This window comes from Hesperophylax consimilis, chromosome 13 (genome assembly GCF_061612785.1).
Source record: "Hesperophylax consimilis isolate HC1 chromosome 13, BYU_Hcon_1.0, whole genome shotgun sequence".
Taxonomy (NCBI): Eukaryota; Metazoa; Arthropoda; class Insecta; order Trichoptera; family Limnephilidae; genus Hesperophylax; species Hesperophylax consimilis.
In genome coordinates, this window is record NC_142848.1 from 25,164,971 (window position 1) to 25,180,923 (window position 15,953).

At 34.7% G+C, this 15,953-nt stretch overlaps 1 protein-coding gene and 1 long non-coding RNA gene across 2 annotated transcripts in view; both read left to right on the forward strand.

Moving 5' to 3' along the window:
- Positions 1–91: 91 nt before the first annotated feature.
- On the forward strand, positions 92–6,862 carry LOC149418665 (uncharacterized). Its single transcript, XR_016303009.1, has 14 exons — positions 92–292; positions 521–594; positions 772–863; positions 1,057–1,226; positions 1,408–1,662; positions 1,845–1,911; positions 2,265–2,313; positions 2,603–2,681; positions 2,920–2,969; positions 3,158–3,228; positions 4,496–4,610; positions 4,809–4,883; positions 5,087–5,135; positions 6,773–6,862. It is a non-coding gene; the product is annotated as an uncharacterized LOC149418665 (long non-coding RNA).
- Positions 6,863–8,780: 1,918 nt separating this feature from the next.
- The window catches only part of LOC149418666 (uncharacterized), a 65,048-nt gene continuing 57,875 nt past the window's right edge, over positions 8,781–15,953 (forward strand). Inside the window, exons 1-3 of the mRNA XM_089638614.1 lie at positions 8,781–9,070; positions 9,874–10,167; positions 13,752–13,925. Of these exons, the coding sequence (XP_089494740.1) occupies positions 8,855–9,070; positions 9,874–10,167; positions 13,752–13,925 (684 nt within the window). The 5' untranslated portion in view covers positions 8,781–8,854. The remainder of the gene's footprint in view (positions 9,071–9,873; positions 10,168–13,751; positions 13,926–15,953) is intronic.

The window sequence follows — 15,953 nt, forward strand, 5'->3', positions numbered from 1 at the left end:
AAACATGTGATAAAAATTGGCAGACTCTTCTATCTGTAGCAAGCACTCTCTGCATGCACTTCCCATAACCCTCTCCTTGCCCCATAGAGAAACTGTACAATATTGCAATCAGTATAGGTAAGTTACATAGATCCAACTAAACCAAAGTATAGACCAACGGACCCACAAAACTTCTGCAGGTAATATGCCATCCATTCATTGATCTTATGTGACGAGAACTTGGCATTTTTCTATAATTTATTATTTTCAATTTCAGACTGCTGCAATCCTTGGCATCGATTTAGAAAAAAACGTAAGTTATAATTTTTTAATTTCACTTTTCAGTTATATTCAATTCTGAAAGAACAAAAAATTCCTCCGAAATTATTTTAAATGATGAGAAATTCACAGACCTGTTCTGAACCCTCACGTGCGGATCATGTAATATCTGATTAAAATCTTAATTTCAATGCGCTTGATTAATTTTGTTATAAATTATATGTATACATAGATTATAAACTACTTTCTATTTACTTTTCAGAACACTCCTGGATTCCAGCTCAGGATCCAGAATTACCGTAACCATACACCCTCGAGATATAAAAATTGATGAATGTGAGTAGAAACAAATTTCGGCTTGTTGTATTGGAATTTTTTTAAATGATGAGAAATTCACAGACCTGTTCTGAACCCTCACGTGCGGATCATGTAATATCTGATTTTTTTTTTTGCTAATTAAATTATAGTTTAAAATAACTATATTTTATGCAACTAATATAAACAAATTTTTAGGATCTTCAACACAAAATTATTATTCAGGAAGGATTATTCAAGCTGAAAGAAACATTACAACAGAACTGACTGAGAATCACATTCACGAAGAGGTAAAAAAAATTTATCTATTGTGATGTTTCCTTACAAATTTCCTTTAAAATTATTTTTTTATGATGAGAAATTCACAGACCTGTTCTGAACCCTCACATGCGGATCATGTAATATCTGATTTTTTTTTCCTAATGTCTTTAGAAAAATTTCTCTGTTTTCTAGTTACTAATTTACAAATATTTTTTATTATAGATTACTCCTTTTGACGTTCACACTATGAATAGAAGAATCTTCCCATGCAATAATGGATAAGCAATATTATTGTTAATGCCCGTGGCCTATTTCAGCATATCGCTCGCCAAGCATGTGCTGAAATAGGCCAAGCCATGATGTGGATAGCGTAATGTGTCGACTATCCAAAGGTAAATTATATAATATCTAATGTTTTATAGACTTTCAAATATTTATTTTAATGATGATATATTAATCACAGACCTGATCAGAAAAAAACATTGTTGATATTTGATTCCTGAATTCTCTTTTTTTAGTGTATTTTTATTTTTAACTCATCATATTTTCTAATCTAGATGTTTTATTTTACAGTTGAAAAATGAATGCCCCTGGTATTATGGACTTTGAAAAATGAATGTCCCCTGGCATTACGGACATTGAAAAATGAATATCCCCTGGTATTACGGACATTGAAAAATGAATATCCCCTGGTATTACGGACATTGAAAATGAATATCCCCTGGTATTACGGACATTGATAAATGATTATCCCCTGGTATTACGGACATTGAAAAATGAATATCCCCTGGTATTACGGACATTGAAAATTTGACACAACTTGAAATGGTGAGAATATTTGCAATATTATTTGTTTTAATTTTTTTTTCTGTTATGATGATAAAATTCTTATATCCAGACAGAACCGTGATGGTTGTTAAAGCTCAACAGGACTGATGAAAATATAAATAGTTTAATTTGTTTTAAACAATGCATACAAATTGCTAACAAATTATTCATTTTTATTACAGATGTTTCTGATGTGATGAAAAATGTCTTCTCCTTGCATTAGTGATGTCACAACAGACAATTAAAAATGTAAGTATTTTAAAAATTATTCAAATTTACAGGGGATAGAAATTTTTTTAGGGTGGTTCAGTGATAGTTTTTCAATACAATTTGAAAGATTTATAAAAGCTTTGTACTTTGTGCTACCGAATTTGAACATAACAAAATTCGAGTCGCTTGAAAGTATCCCTGTATGAATGGTGTTATTTGTAATTTTTTTTTTATTTTTTTTATTATATATTTCATGATGATCACATTCTTATATCCAGACAGAACCGTGATGGTTGTCAAAGCTCAACAGGACTGATGAATCCAGAACCTATTAAATTAATAAATGATTAATTTATGTTTTTACTAATGGTGTTTTATTTTTATTTTTGTAGGAAGCAGATGACTCGCTACACAATACCAATTTGTCTGGTTTTATATAAGGTATGATAAATATAAAATAAATGTAATTAGGTATAATATATATAAAATAATGTTTTCCTTGCACTACTACTACATAATATTCACCAATTTGCAGAACGCGATAAAGACAGAAGATAGTGACTGGTTTTAAAAAAATATTGTTTTTCCCAATTCTATGATGATCACATTCTTATATCCCAGACAGAACCGTGATGGTTGTCAAAGCTCAACAGGACTGATGAATTATCCCGCTTTTGATAAATATCCCAAATTGAAATATTTTGTACTTATGATGATAATTTTATTTCAGATGTCAACAAACGAAAGACCCTCCTCATCTGCAACAAATGAAAACTCTGCATATTCTACACAATTTAAATAACAAATAGGTAAATAAAAACATTTTTGCTGCTTACAATTTTTTCTTGAAAACATTTCACTTTCTAAAACTTTGGAATACAATTATTATTATATTTTATATATTTCATGATGATAAAATTCTTATATCCAGACAGAACCGTGATGGTTGTCAAAGCTCAACAGGACTGATGAACATTTTTTTTTTTAATATATTGAATCTGATTTTTTTTTTATTCACTTACCAATGAGGCAATTTTTTTATTTCAGTTGATGGTGCTGGAAAAAACACCCCTTATCATCGAAGATATTGCAAAAAGGTAAAACATTATTTTTTTTTTTGTTAAAATTAATTTTATATTATTTATTATGATGATAAAATTTTACTATCCAGACAGAACCGTGATGGTTGTCAAAGCTCAACAGGACTGATGAACATTTAAACAAAATCATTGTCTTATAAAACACTTCCACCATTCTAATGGTCTTTATTTTTGTTTTGTTGCAGAGTTTGTATTGTGGAGAACCATTTTATGAAATCTACAAGTGCTCCCGAAGTTACCAAATAACATAAATATTGTAAGTCCATCAATATTTTACCTCTATGCACACATCAGATCTATCAATTAACTATAACCGATGCACAAAAGAATTGGATAAAAACGTGTACATATTAAATCATGTTTTTAACCTATACATTTTCAATACAGTCAAAATTCAGTGGAGCAAAGTATAGTCAATAGTTCTGTTAAAATATACCCGGAACATGCTACGGAAACACAGATTTTTGATCCTGAACCTCCTTTTCATTGAGTTTGGGTTGTTTCAAACTTCAAAGAACCCAAGAGTGTTGTCACAGATTTTGAACACTTAACCTTTTAACCGCGTTAATTTGCTCCGTTTTATCTATACCCGTACGCGGTACATATTTTCAAATACCTATGCACGCAATTAAATGTCAAATTAAAGCATTCTGGCATGATTTATTGGACTATATAGGCGGAACCGATTATTCTCCACAATATGATAACAAATCCTCGTGTGTCAACACTCTTAGATGTTTATAAAAACAAAAACATACCGTACCGTATCTTTTGAATGTGGTCCTGCCGTTCACTCGGTGTGTGTGTACTTAGGCCACTGCGTTGATAGACACAAGTGGGACACCATGTGCAATTATCATTTTTAGTTATGAAAACATTTTCTAAAACTGAACACTTAAATTTTATGTCACAAAATATAATAACAAAATTGAACTAACGCCATCCGTTGACAAAATTGTAAACTATAGCACTCGAAGGCGCAAAGAGGCTCACTTGATTATCGATGTTTTTTTAATGAAATACAATTTTATTTTCGAAAAATTCTTGTAGATGTCAGCATCATGATAGTTCTACGAATGTTCAAGCGAGCGGGAAATAAATTTATGTCGAAAGACCGCTGGAATATCGGCATTCAAAGTTTCAGTATCAACTGTTGATACAGCCGCGTGTGAGTATGGACTTTTTGCCGTAACAACAGTTGATACGGCCGCGTGCAAAGAGTTAATCAAATTTTCAAGTTCTGTGAAACAACTGACTTATAATGGTGTAAAAACAGAACTTGAATTACCGTCAACTTGAAAATTGACTTCGGAGGAATTGTTCAAATTCTGTGAAACATATAGCCCAATGTGTGAATTTGACTTTCAATGAAAATAATTTAAAAAAAAAATTATGATGAGAAATTCACAGACCTGTTCTGAACCCTCACGTGCGGATCATGTAATATCTGATTATAATATTATTTTTCACAGGCTTTATTTTTCATTCAAACGGCCAAGCTAATGTTTTTTTTTTTTTTTCAGTGACCCAATCCTCGAGTGTGGAAACTGGATTATGATGGATATTTACTCAATCTTATTTGTGATGTAGATGAGTATCCATTTAACTTCTGGATGTAGCTCTCGCAAGATAGACGATGTAAGTAGAATTGAGACATTTTACATAATTTGCTTTAAATTCATTTGTAACACTTTTTTAATGATGAAAAAATTCACAGACCTGTTCTGAACCCTCACTTGTGGACATACCTAAAATTCTCTGATTAATTTACTCTGTAAATTGCCGAACATAATTTTTTGCACAAGTCATATTCATTTTTGTATGTTTTCATTCCAGGCTTCCGAGAGAACTCTCCAAAGGCAGCCCTTCATAATAATTATTACCAGTAGCACTCACAAGATACTAGATGATGTAAGTAGAATTTAGACATTTTAAATTATTTGCTCTAAATTTATTTGTAACACTTTTTTTAATGATGAAAAAATTCACAGACCTGTTCTGAACCCTCACATGTGGACAAACCTAAAATTCTCTGATTAATTTACTCCGTTTGAAGACTTCCGAACATAATTTTTTTCACAAATAATATTCATTTTTGTTTGTTTTCATTCTAGGTTTCCGAGAGAACTTTCCAAAGGCAGCCCTTCATAATAATAATCAATGGTAAGTCAGCAGCATGTTTATATTATAAGATGTCCTAGTCAGGCAGAGTGGTACGCTTGCCACCTGGAATTTTGCCATTCCTAAACGGGCATCTGCTACTGGGCATCGCCATTTAGTTTTAAATTAGGACAGCGAACAAGATAGCACAGAGCAGTGTTACGCAAACTTTTTGTGTTCCAGGTATACCTACCAATGAATAGCCAATGTTTATTTAATATTAATAATTAAAATCTCAATATATAATGAAGACATATTTAATGAGACATTTTGGGATTGGGCATGATTCGTCTCCGCAATATATAAAGCCATAACTCTCAACTTATTTTTGATTGACAACTGAGGTTTTTTCTTCATGGACTCTGATTATTCTTGGGAATCATTAGTTTCACTTGACAAACTTGCGGTATGTTTAACGAACTCATCCACTATATACACGTATTACGGGCTATTTATTTGTAATTATAAAAGTCAATCACGTTCGCGACGATACAATCACAAACTAGCGATAATGAACGACGACGACTAAGCGGGCACAGAGTTGCAATGTTACATTGTCAGCCCATTGTGCCATGCCCACTCCTCGCAACGAAGCGCCTCGTTCACATTGCTCGCATTCCACACCAACTAATGACCACGGTACACCACTGTGTCCCTCGGCACACACTTTGCAGAACACTGGCCTAGAGCACACATGTGTTCATTGCAGTTTTAAGTTAAAACAATTGTGTTGTGTAAAGTATTTATCATGACTACTTATTTTAAAAATTGACGTTTCAATGGAAATTTACATTACTTCATCTATAATAGACACATGCACATGTGTGCGCTAGGCCATCAATACTGTATATGGCAAACCAGTCAGCGGTTTTTGTTAAGCGCTTGTGTTATGGCTGTCGATGTGTAAAGTAGTTTTTGTGTATTATCACACAAAAGGTACAGAGCCCAGAACTTAAGGTGATTTTTCACAAAAAAAAATTTCCACAATTTTTACCGAGTGTTCAAACCATCTAAATATCCCTTCTTTAATCTTGTCCTCCACGTTTGGTTCGTTTTAAATACTAGTCATATATTATCTTCCAGCACAACACGTGCCCCTCCTAGGTTTCCGGGGCGCCCCCTTCCAGGGTGGGGCCCCGCAGCCGGGGATGGTGTGGGCGGTGCTATGGAAGTAGATACAAGAGCTGCGCTGGCTAAACGCTGTCTCGGGACCTCTATCTTTATGTCCAAACGGGAAACGCTACGCCAGTGAGGCCACAAATAAACTATTTTGGCGCTGTTATACTTACCTTTATAGCGGCCAATTAATGTGTATAGTGTAGGTTGTGATAAAGTAAAAAGATGTAGTTGATAATTTAAGTTTAATGAAAACACGTTACACTATAACACGAAACTAATATCAGAAGGATTTAGTAGGAATCAAGAAATGTCGACTGCCAAGGTAGACCGGAGAAACAGGAATGTTGGTCGGTAACGAATTAGCAGCGAGCTCTGTTTTCGGGTTGCCATTCCCAAATCAGTGTTTCCGTATGCAAAAATATCATTTAGGTTGGTTGACAGTTCTTGACTCCACACTATATCTTGTCCTTTCCAATTCAATTTGTTTTGATGCAAAAACTTACTATCTTTTTTTGTTCCAGGAAACAACCAAGGAGCGAACTCCGGGAGAAAATTTTGGAATAATGACAATAAATTATAATTTATTTTGTTGAATAAAGATTAAAAATGTGTCTGCTGTTATTATTGCATTCTCCCTTTTTTTTCTATTTTGATTGCATTCTGTACTTCAGGAGACATGAATGATGAAGCCATTGTTGCAGATTTAATATTGCAAGTTTGACAACAAGGTCAAGCTGTTAAGATCCTCGATTATGCATCTGGAAGTTGTGGGTTTGAATCCTGACATGTGCAAGAATAATTTTTTTTAATGGCTGTCAATAGCTACTACAAGAGTAAACTTTGCAACATTTATTTGGGGGCTGATCTTGTGAAATGTCCTTTCACGTGACAGCATATCACTTCCATTATTGATTTCTTCTACAACACGATGGTGGAGAGTTCTGTTTGTTACAATGATAATTTTGCTTAGCTAAGGACGGGTTGTTTCGGAGAATCTGAACAATTCATCAAATTTCAACGTTCATTTTCAAGTTCTGTGAAAGATTTTTTCAAATTCTGTTTTTATTTCAGTTTTGTCAAGCAACTAGCCTACAATGATATAAAAACAGAACTTGAATAAGTCTTTCACAGAACCCGGAAATGAACGTTGAAATTTGATGAATTGTTCAAATTCTCCGAAACAACCCGTCCTAAGTCTAGTCTCCAGTTACAAAACATCTGACAAAAATGTTGGGCAGGGCAACGTTTTTGTTTTCCTTGGCTGACTGTGAGAAAGCAGATCACTGGGTCGAGGCTAGAAAATTATCATTAAAAAATCGGGTATACCTATGTCTTAATGCAAGTACTACCACAACTAAATCAGCATGTTTCTGTATTGCGTGATACTGTGGTTGAAACATCAGGAATGGACCGATGCTGTAGAAATAAGATACCTGAGGCGTATGTGTGGTAAAACCACGTATGATTGTGCGAGAAATGTGGAGATCCGAGTGCAAGGCAGATGTACGCGAAATGAGTAAAATCAAGAGTGAGATGGTTTGGGCATGTAGAGTGAAGAAAGCAGTGTAAGGTGACACAAATGTGAATGGTAGCAGAAGTTGGGAACGCCTGAGGAGGACATGGCACAACCAAGTGAATCAGATAACTGAGTCGGGCCATCTCAAGAGTCAGAATAATAGAAGAGTATGTATGAAAGTGAATGAGTCAAGTAGTGTTTGCCAAGACCGAGTTGTTTGGCGGTCCGTCCTCTGCCTACCCCTGCTGAGAAACAGCGTGATGGTTAGTTAGTCAGACTGATATTATGCACCAATTGAAAAACTTCTGAAGAACAGCCTACTTTTTTAGGGAGTGGGAGTGGGAGAAGAAAGTTGGGTAGTACTCGGACCTGGTAATCAAACACGACTAAAGTCATTACTAGCAACGTTTTGATACTGAATGGTGATCTTTCATCAGGCCGATATTGACTCGCAAAAACTTTGCTTTCATCATTGGGTTCCGATTCTTTTAAATGGTCTTTCACTAGGGCGATAATGATAGTATCTACCACCCTAGAACGTACCGCAAATATACAATGTATTAATTATTTGAAATAAAAAAATTATTTGCCGATCTCGGATTTGAACCCGCGCGATATTTGGATTTATTTGGATGCGGTTGTCGAGGATAACCAATACCTCCTAGATCCCTGGGGGTGACTCGGGGGTAACGGGATAACATATCACCATAAATAAACCAGTCTCCATAACACCAAGCATAAATATACCTGAATATACCACCTATACCACTCTATACTAAGGTCGTAGCATCAGTCTTGAGCAGTCTGTACATACCATTCACTCATGTTTAAAGAGAAAGGGGCCTTTTTGGCCCGGAGCTCTGTATGCCATTTATACAAAAACAAAAAAAAAACACATAAATAAACCACTTTTGTCTGTAGTTTGTACCGAGTAGGTGGCTTGGTTTCATTTTGTTTTGTTGCAACACTGGCTACTTAATAATAACAGAGTTTTGACAGATAGATAACCTCACAATAATTTTTAATGACTGACGTTGTTTATCTGTCGCTGAATTCTTTATTAATTTTGAAATAGTGCAGTTTTAGGATGGAAGAAAATGAGAGTAAGGTTGAATCCAAGGAAGAAAATGAAAATAAAGAAACAATCTCTCAAAAACGATCTAAAAGACGATTTACTTTACACCGATTGAAGAAAGAGTTTAGACACAAACCGGAGATTGCACAGTTTTTTCTTTACTTGCAAAAGTGTCTGATCAAAAGGAAGAATCAAATTGAGAAATTGAAATGCAAACTAGAAAAATATGTAAGTTCTTCAGCTTAAAATAAATTTATTTCAAAATTCTAGTGAATACCATTATTTTTTAAACAATAATACAAAACATGAGTGTTATAATCAAAAATATTACTTTGGCCGTCGAATAAAATAATATGAACTAATTAATCTTAAATCGTTCACAAATAGATATTAATAAATAACTTACTGTATGTTAAAAGATATTATTTATTTGCCACCACTTTTGTTTTATAATCGTTACCATCAATTATTTAACTGGGTACCAATGCCTGCTTGGCTGCCCTTAATAATGCAACTTTTTGTGTAATGTACAGTCACATTAAGATATTTAAAAATTTTTTTTGGAGAAAGATAAACTTTCCCGGCTTACAAATAACCTGACAATATTTACGCAATGTAGCAGTAAATGTACACTTCGGAGCGGTGGTACCACGCACCGTTCCAGGCCGTCGCCCACAAAAGTGTCACAATGGACTGCTCTGTAAACCGTTACCTTACTTTCGGACTTTATTTTTCTGCACGGCGGCCTGGAGCGGCGCGTGGTACCACTACTCCGAAGTGTACGTGTGGCAGAGCCTTTTGGGTCTGAAGAAAAATGGACAGTAAATGCAACTGATACCGTTTACACGGCACTTTGTTGAAGTTGTGTTTAAGCAGACCTTTTCATGTGCTTGTTTTAAACAACTGTCAAATTCAGAAAGCGAAACATACAAGAAGTAATATTTTAAATAATTTAATAAGTTCGGTTCATTCTAATGTATCAATTTATCCTTATGTGTATTTGAAAATGATCATTCTCTTTATTCCTTTAGAAAAGAGGCAAATCCAAAGGAACCAAAAATGTGGATGTAGCTTGTCAAACGACAGGCGAACTCTATTCCAATCAAACCGTGGAAACGGTCTCAAAGGAAGAGGTGGCAAGCGAATGGAAGGCCCCGTCAGACGCCCCCTGGAGGGAATCTACCAATGATGACACGGGGCAGAGCCAGTCTTTGGTGGATCAGGTGAAGGAAGCTGCCGAGAGCGCCCTGCAACAGACAGGAATGGTGTACGAAGCCACCTCTGGGATGTACTATGATTATAGTACGGGGTATTATTACAATGCTGTAAGTTTACAACCTAACCTTACCTGACAATATTTGAATTCTTCCAACTACCATCTTTGTAAACTAAAGATGTAGCTTGTGCAGTGGTGAAGGCCTTAGCTAGAAGACATTGAACCCACAACGCCTGGGCATGTGCTAAAGGCTTTTGTGTACTTAGCCACTAACCAGTCTTATTGTTTATAGTAGATGAAGATAGAAATGCAACTTTTGAAATACAATCAAATGGATATTCAAGTCCCAAATTATCCCCGAATAATTCAGATCTCAATGGGTTATAGCATATTCAACAGCAACAAAGATTTAGTATCTCCACTATTTTCATAAATGAGTTATGAATTACACCCTACTAAAGAGAACCCATATTTGAACCAATCCCTCTCTTTAAAGACCACATCTTAAGTCTTGTGGAATCTTTTTATTCGGGCATTCCAACCCATGAAAACGCGACCATCAATGGTCTCGCCCAGTACGATGTAAATATCAAAACTATACATAAAAAAACTGAAACAAATCCTACGTAAAATATAAATATCCCCTTAACTGCAGCCATGTACCATTGCAAATAAATTTTCACAAAAACTAAGTCAAATATTTTCCAACAACCATAATTTAAACTCGTGATGAAAGAGAAAGGGGCCTTTTTGGCCCGGAGCTCTGTATGCCACTACATATATCAAAAAGTCTCTATTCCAAAGATATTTATGTCTATAGGTATTTCAACATGTTAAAATGAATTTTTCCAAGAGGTTCAAGTTCTTTACTTTGTTTATCTCGAAATAATGTTTTATGGAGAAGTAATATTTTGGCTTTAAGTCACAGGAAAGCGATTATGCGGTAACTGCCGTTACCTACGAGCATTCTTTTTACCCTTCATTTCAAAGGAAACTTTTTTCTTAGTTAATCTATCAGAGTCCAGTGATTCTACGAAGTTTCTGTTACCACTGATTTAAATTTCATGTATTCGGATATGTCTTTCGAAGCATTGATACATACATAATATGTATATCGTTGGTACAAAAAATATCTAGGGATATACGCTAGGGTGGAGTGAATTTTTTGTTTTTAGAATTTCAAAATATATACATATGTTTAATCATTCACCCTATACCATATGGGAAAAAATACAAAATTTTATTGATGTGCAATGACATATTTAGGTGGCGCGGTTAACCTTATGGTACTTATACATTTGCGAAACGAAACGCGAACCGAGCCACATATGATATCCGATTCTTCAACATTCCATTTCCACAGTCAAAATGTCCTCAAACTTAGTTTTGAAGTCTGTGTGAAGTACATCTAAATGTTGAACGTCATTATTATCCTGGACGTTTTTCAAAAACAAGTTGGGGAACTAGGAAAATTCGCAGATTCCAATGTGCAATGTTTTGGTTCAATATATTAATTCTGACGAGAAAAGGAACGTAGACTCTATTTATATACCTCAATAAACAACTTTACGATATCTTCTTCTTCCTAGCACTATCCCAACTCATTGCCTAGGTAGGCTGTTGGGGTCGGCTCTTCTCGTTCTCAGGTTATAGCTTCTTCGGTTCTGAGTGTCGCTTTCATCTAGGCCGTTTCTTTGTAGGATTTTGGAGCATTGGGTCATCCAGGAGTTCTTTGGTCTACCTCTGGATGACTGTCTTTGAAGCTCTATAGACATTGCCTGCTTCACTGTGTGGTCTGGTGGTCTCCGTCTTATGTGCCCATACCATCTTAACTGTCGTTCCTCTAGCTTACTGTTTATGTCAGTGACACCCAGGCTACCACGAATGCGTGAGCTTTTAATTTTATCTTTTAATGATACTCCTGCCGTCCATCTAAGCATTCGCATTTCTGCTGATTCGAGTTGCCTAGAGTAGGAGTTGTACATAGTCCGGCATTCGGAGCCATACATTATCGCGGGTCTAACAATAGTCTGGTATGTCTTTCCTTTAAGTTTTATTGGCATTTTCGTGTCGCACAAAATTCCTGTTACGGATCTAAATTTCATCCATCCCACTCCTATCCTATGGTTGACATCCGCTGCACATCCTCCGTCTCTGTGGATGAGTGAGCCCAGATACTTAAATGAGTCACAGTTGGCTAATGTTACTCCATCCAATTGCATCGAAGGAGTTACAGCATTTGGGTCTTCAAATGGTAAATACAAATATTCCGTCTTTTTCCTGCTAATTTTTAGTCCATTATCCTCCAGGATCTTTCTCCACCTTTCCAGGCTATTTTGTAGATCACAATGATTTTCTTCTATCAGTACTACATCATCTGCAAAAAGCATAGTCTTGAGAATACTGTTCATTTCTTGACTCGTTAGGTAATTCATGACCATTATGAATAGCAATGGGCTGAGGACAGATCCTTGGTGTACCCCCACTTTAATTGGAAATGTTGGTGACATCCCTGATGTGCATCTTACTTGTGTTTCTAAGTCTGTATACATATCTTGTATGGAGAGCACATATCCTTCTGGTACGTTATGAGATCTCAATGCCGCCCATATCAGGCTATCGTAAAGTTAACAACTTTACGATATATAAACATACAAATATCAAATAAGTAATTTCTCAGTCTATTATTAGTATTACGTAAACTGTGTTATTTGTGTTAGGTGTATTGTGTCATTTACGGAACTCCTAAATATTGAGTTGAGGTAAATGGGGGTCCGCTCGTATGTACCCCCATTTGAATCTCGTGGACTCCCAAATTTTTTTCTCGCTGACACAGACCCCCCAGCAAGCCGATATCGACCCCTGGGGGTCCATATAGACCACTTTGGGAACCTCTGGTTTAAACGAACGGTCCAAAATGTTCTTAGACACGTAGCGCATAAAACTCAAAATCTACCCCGCGCATCGATTTCTTGATGCCACACATATTTACTAAAAAATGCCCAACGCAAGAACAAGATTAGTCGTGTCACGTATTTGGTGAACCAAAACATTTTAAATACAATTTATTAGTCTTGAATAACAGAAAAAGTGTTTTATTGGAGTGAATATTGAGACAATTTGTGTCAACGAGAGAGAAACAATATTCCAACACGTGCCACCATCAATAATAATAATTAAAGTTACTTAAATTGCGCTTTATGTAAATTTGAAGTTAACCGCGCCACCTGAATATGTCATTGCAGGTCAATAATATTTTTCGTTTTTTCTCATATAGGTTTAATGATGAAAAACTAAAAAAAAATAAACCTTCCGCCCTAACATACGCTCTTTTGGCATGTTTGCGGTATTGCCTTTAACCGAGTACAAGCAGTGTATTGGTCAATTTCAAAATGTGATACCACCAATCAATGCTGTTTGTGCTATTCAACTGAAAGGGCCAAGATAACATATTTGGAAATTACTGGCTTATAGCAAAAGAAAGAAACACAATATTTCATTATAGCAAAAGGCACATTCTGATGTACCTTTTATTATAATTGGCGAAAGATCTCTTGTATCAGAATGTGACTTCCTAGCTGCCTTTTTACTTATGATGGCAGTGTAGTTCTTGAAACTTGTTTTGGCTGCTTAAGTGCATGTAAGTTCTAAACCAGACTGTTTTATTAATCTTTTGTTGAAATTATTTACCAGGAGTTAGGCCTGTACTACCATGGAACCACACAGTGTTACTACTATTTTGATAAGGAACAGAATCAATTTATCTTCCACTCCCAGCCCGATATGAGCCACATAAGTTCAGAAAAAACACATGCTGAAGCCATTGGACACACTTCTTCTGGAATAGTTAAGGGGAAACATAAAAAGGTTGGCTAATGTTTTTTTAAAGGTTTAAATTTTTTTATATTTATGCCAAAACTTCATATTTTGATCTCTGTTCTAACATTTAAAATTAAAACTGGAAACATTCCAAACAGTTAAAATTAATGTAATAATAATATTTGGCTAATTTATATAACTACGTTTTGATGAAAAATCACCCCAAGGGCGCTGTACAAATATATTAATTAACCTTTTCTATGCGTCATAAATTTGTATCACTTCGTTCACACGCGGGGCTATTTATCATCAATCTAATTTATGACTTTAAACAATAATCACGCATGGATTTTAAAATTTGTTTTAAAAAATACGTCGCTTATGTCTTGAATTATCTTTTCAAGTATAAATAAACAATCCGAACATCAATGGGACTTGATAAAAATTCGAAGTATATATTCATAATGTAACTGATACGGTAAACCCGGGCGGCCATGTTAATATTTCAAGGATAACGATACACATGCATAAACATACCTTAGTAGAGCTCTTCAACTGTGGTGCGATGTAAGTGGTTGATTTATGGGTGCGATGTCGCGTTTGACTGGATACATGAAATATTGACACACTTAAAAAGGTTCATATAATAAAAAATAACTACACTTAAATTTACAAAAATAATGAAATAATTTTTCTGTTATTATATCACCGTAAATATGTATCACTTAATATATTTTTTTATCGTGATAAATTTTGAAACAGTTCTCAACGCATAACGGCAGAATCATGGCTTTCATGTATTTCAGCAGCTTCGCAATTATTATCGACGTCACTGTCACTTATTTCAAAATCTGAATCTATTTCTAAAGTAGCACCAAATATTTCTTCGTCATTAAGACCACGACCCGACATTTTGTATTTTGGCAATAAAAATACTTTCAAAAATTGATAAAAAGTCAAACTTGTACAACTTTACACTTGATTTTTCACTAAAAAAAAGTTTTAACCACGTATCTTTATTTGAAAATAATCTAAAACTGACGAAATTTTATATTTCTTCAATAGTTTGAATGAATGTATGTAACTGAACTTATTTTAAAATATGATAAATCAGATGAATGTACACTGTAATTAAAATAGTTCATATCCACGAAAAAGCAAACAATAATTAGATAAAACAATGTAATCTACACGGCGAGCGTCTCTGTTTGAGAATCTTATAAAATGCGCCTGCGCAATAACGTGTGTAAAGACGCGGGAAGAATTCAAACTGATTCATTTTTCGCTCTGAGTTGGAAGATCCCTTCAAATCTTTGTATCCATGATTAGGATACGTATTATGGATAAATATCGTAAGATGTCAGTAGTGTAAAGATGTGAGATTTTTTAGGAGTATAAGTTTTACCGTGCTCAAGCATGTTTCATACCCATAACGCCGAAGAAACTTTGCGTCGCACAGATGTGCCACCCGCGTACAGGGCATGTACAGTGCGTCGCAGGCGTGCATCTCCCGCAGGGATAGGGTTAAATAATAAATACTAAAACTACTGACTTAAGGCGAAATAGGTAGACTTGACCTGAAATTTGGCATTTTTGAGGCCACTTTTAGACGTATGGACACTTTTCTAGAAAAAAACACAAATTGATTTCGAAAGATCGTTATTTTATCTTGTAAAGTAAGATGTAAAATTTTGAAAAATAATATTATTTTCATATCATAATAAAGTGTTACCGTTGGACGATGCGCAGATTTGTTGCATTTTCAAAGGTGAAGTTGTATTATACAACAAATATTTCAAATCATTGAATAATAATGTATAAACAATCAATAAATTATCTATCATATGTATGTATAAGAATTTTGTTTTTATTTCAAATAAAATTACTAATAAATAAATCCGAGCACGCGTTTTGTGACGAAAATCCCTCAATTGGACTATTTATTTATGGTCTTACAAATTGGTATAGTTCAGATTTTTTTAGAAAAATAATTTACCAAGACATAATTGAAACATTAGAAATAATTTATGACCAAAAAATATATTCTTAAAGTATATAATAGTAATTAATTTCGAT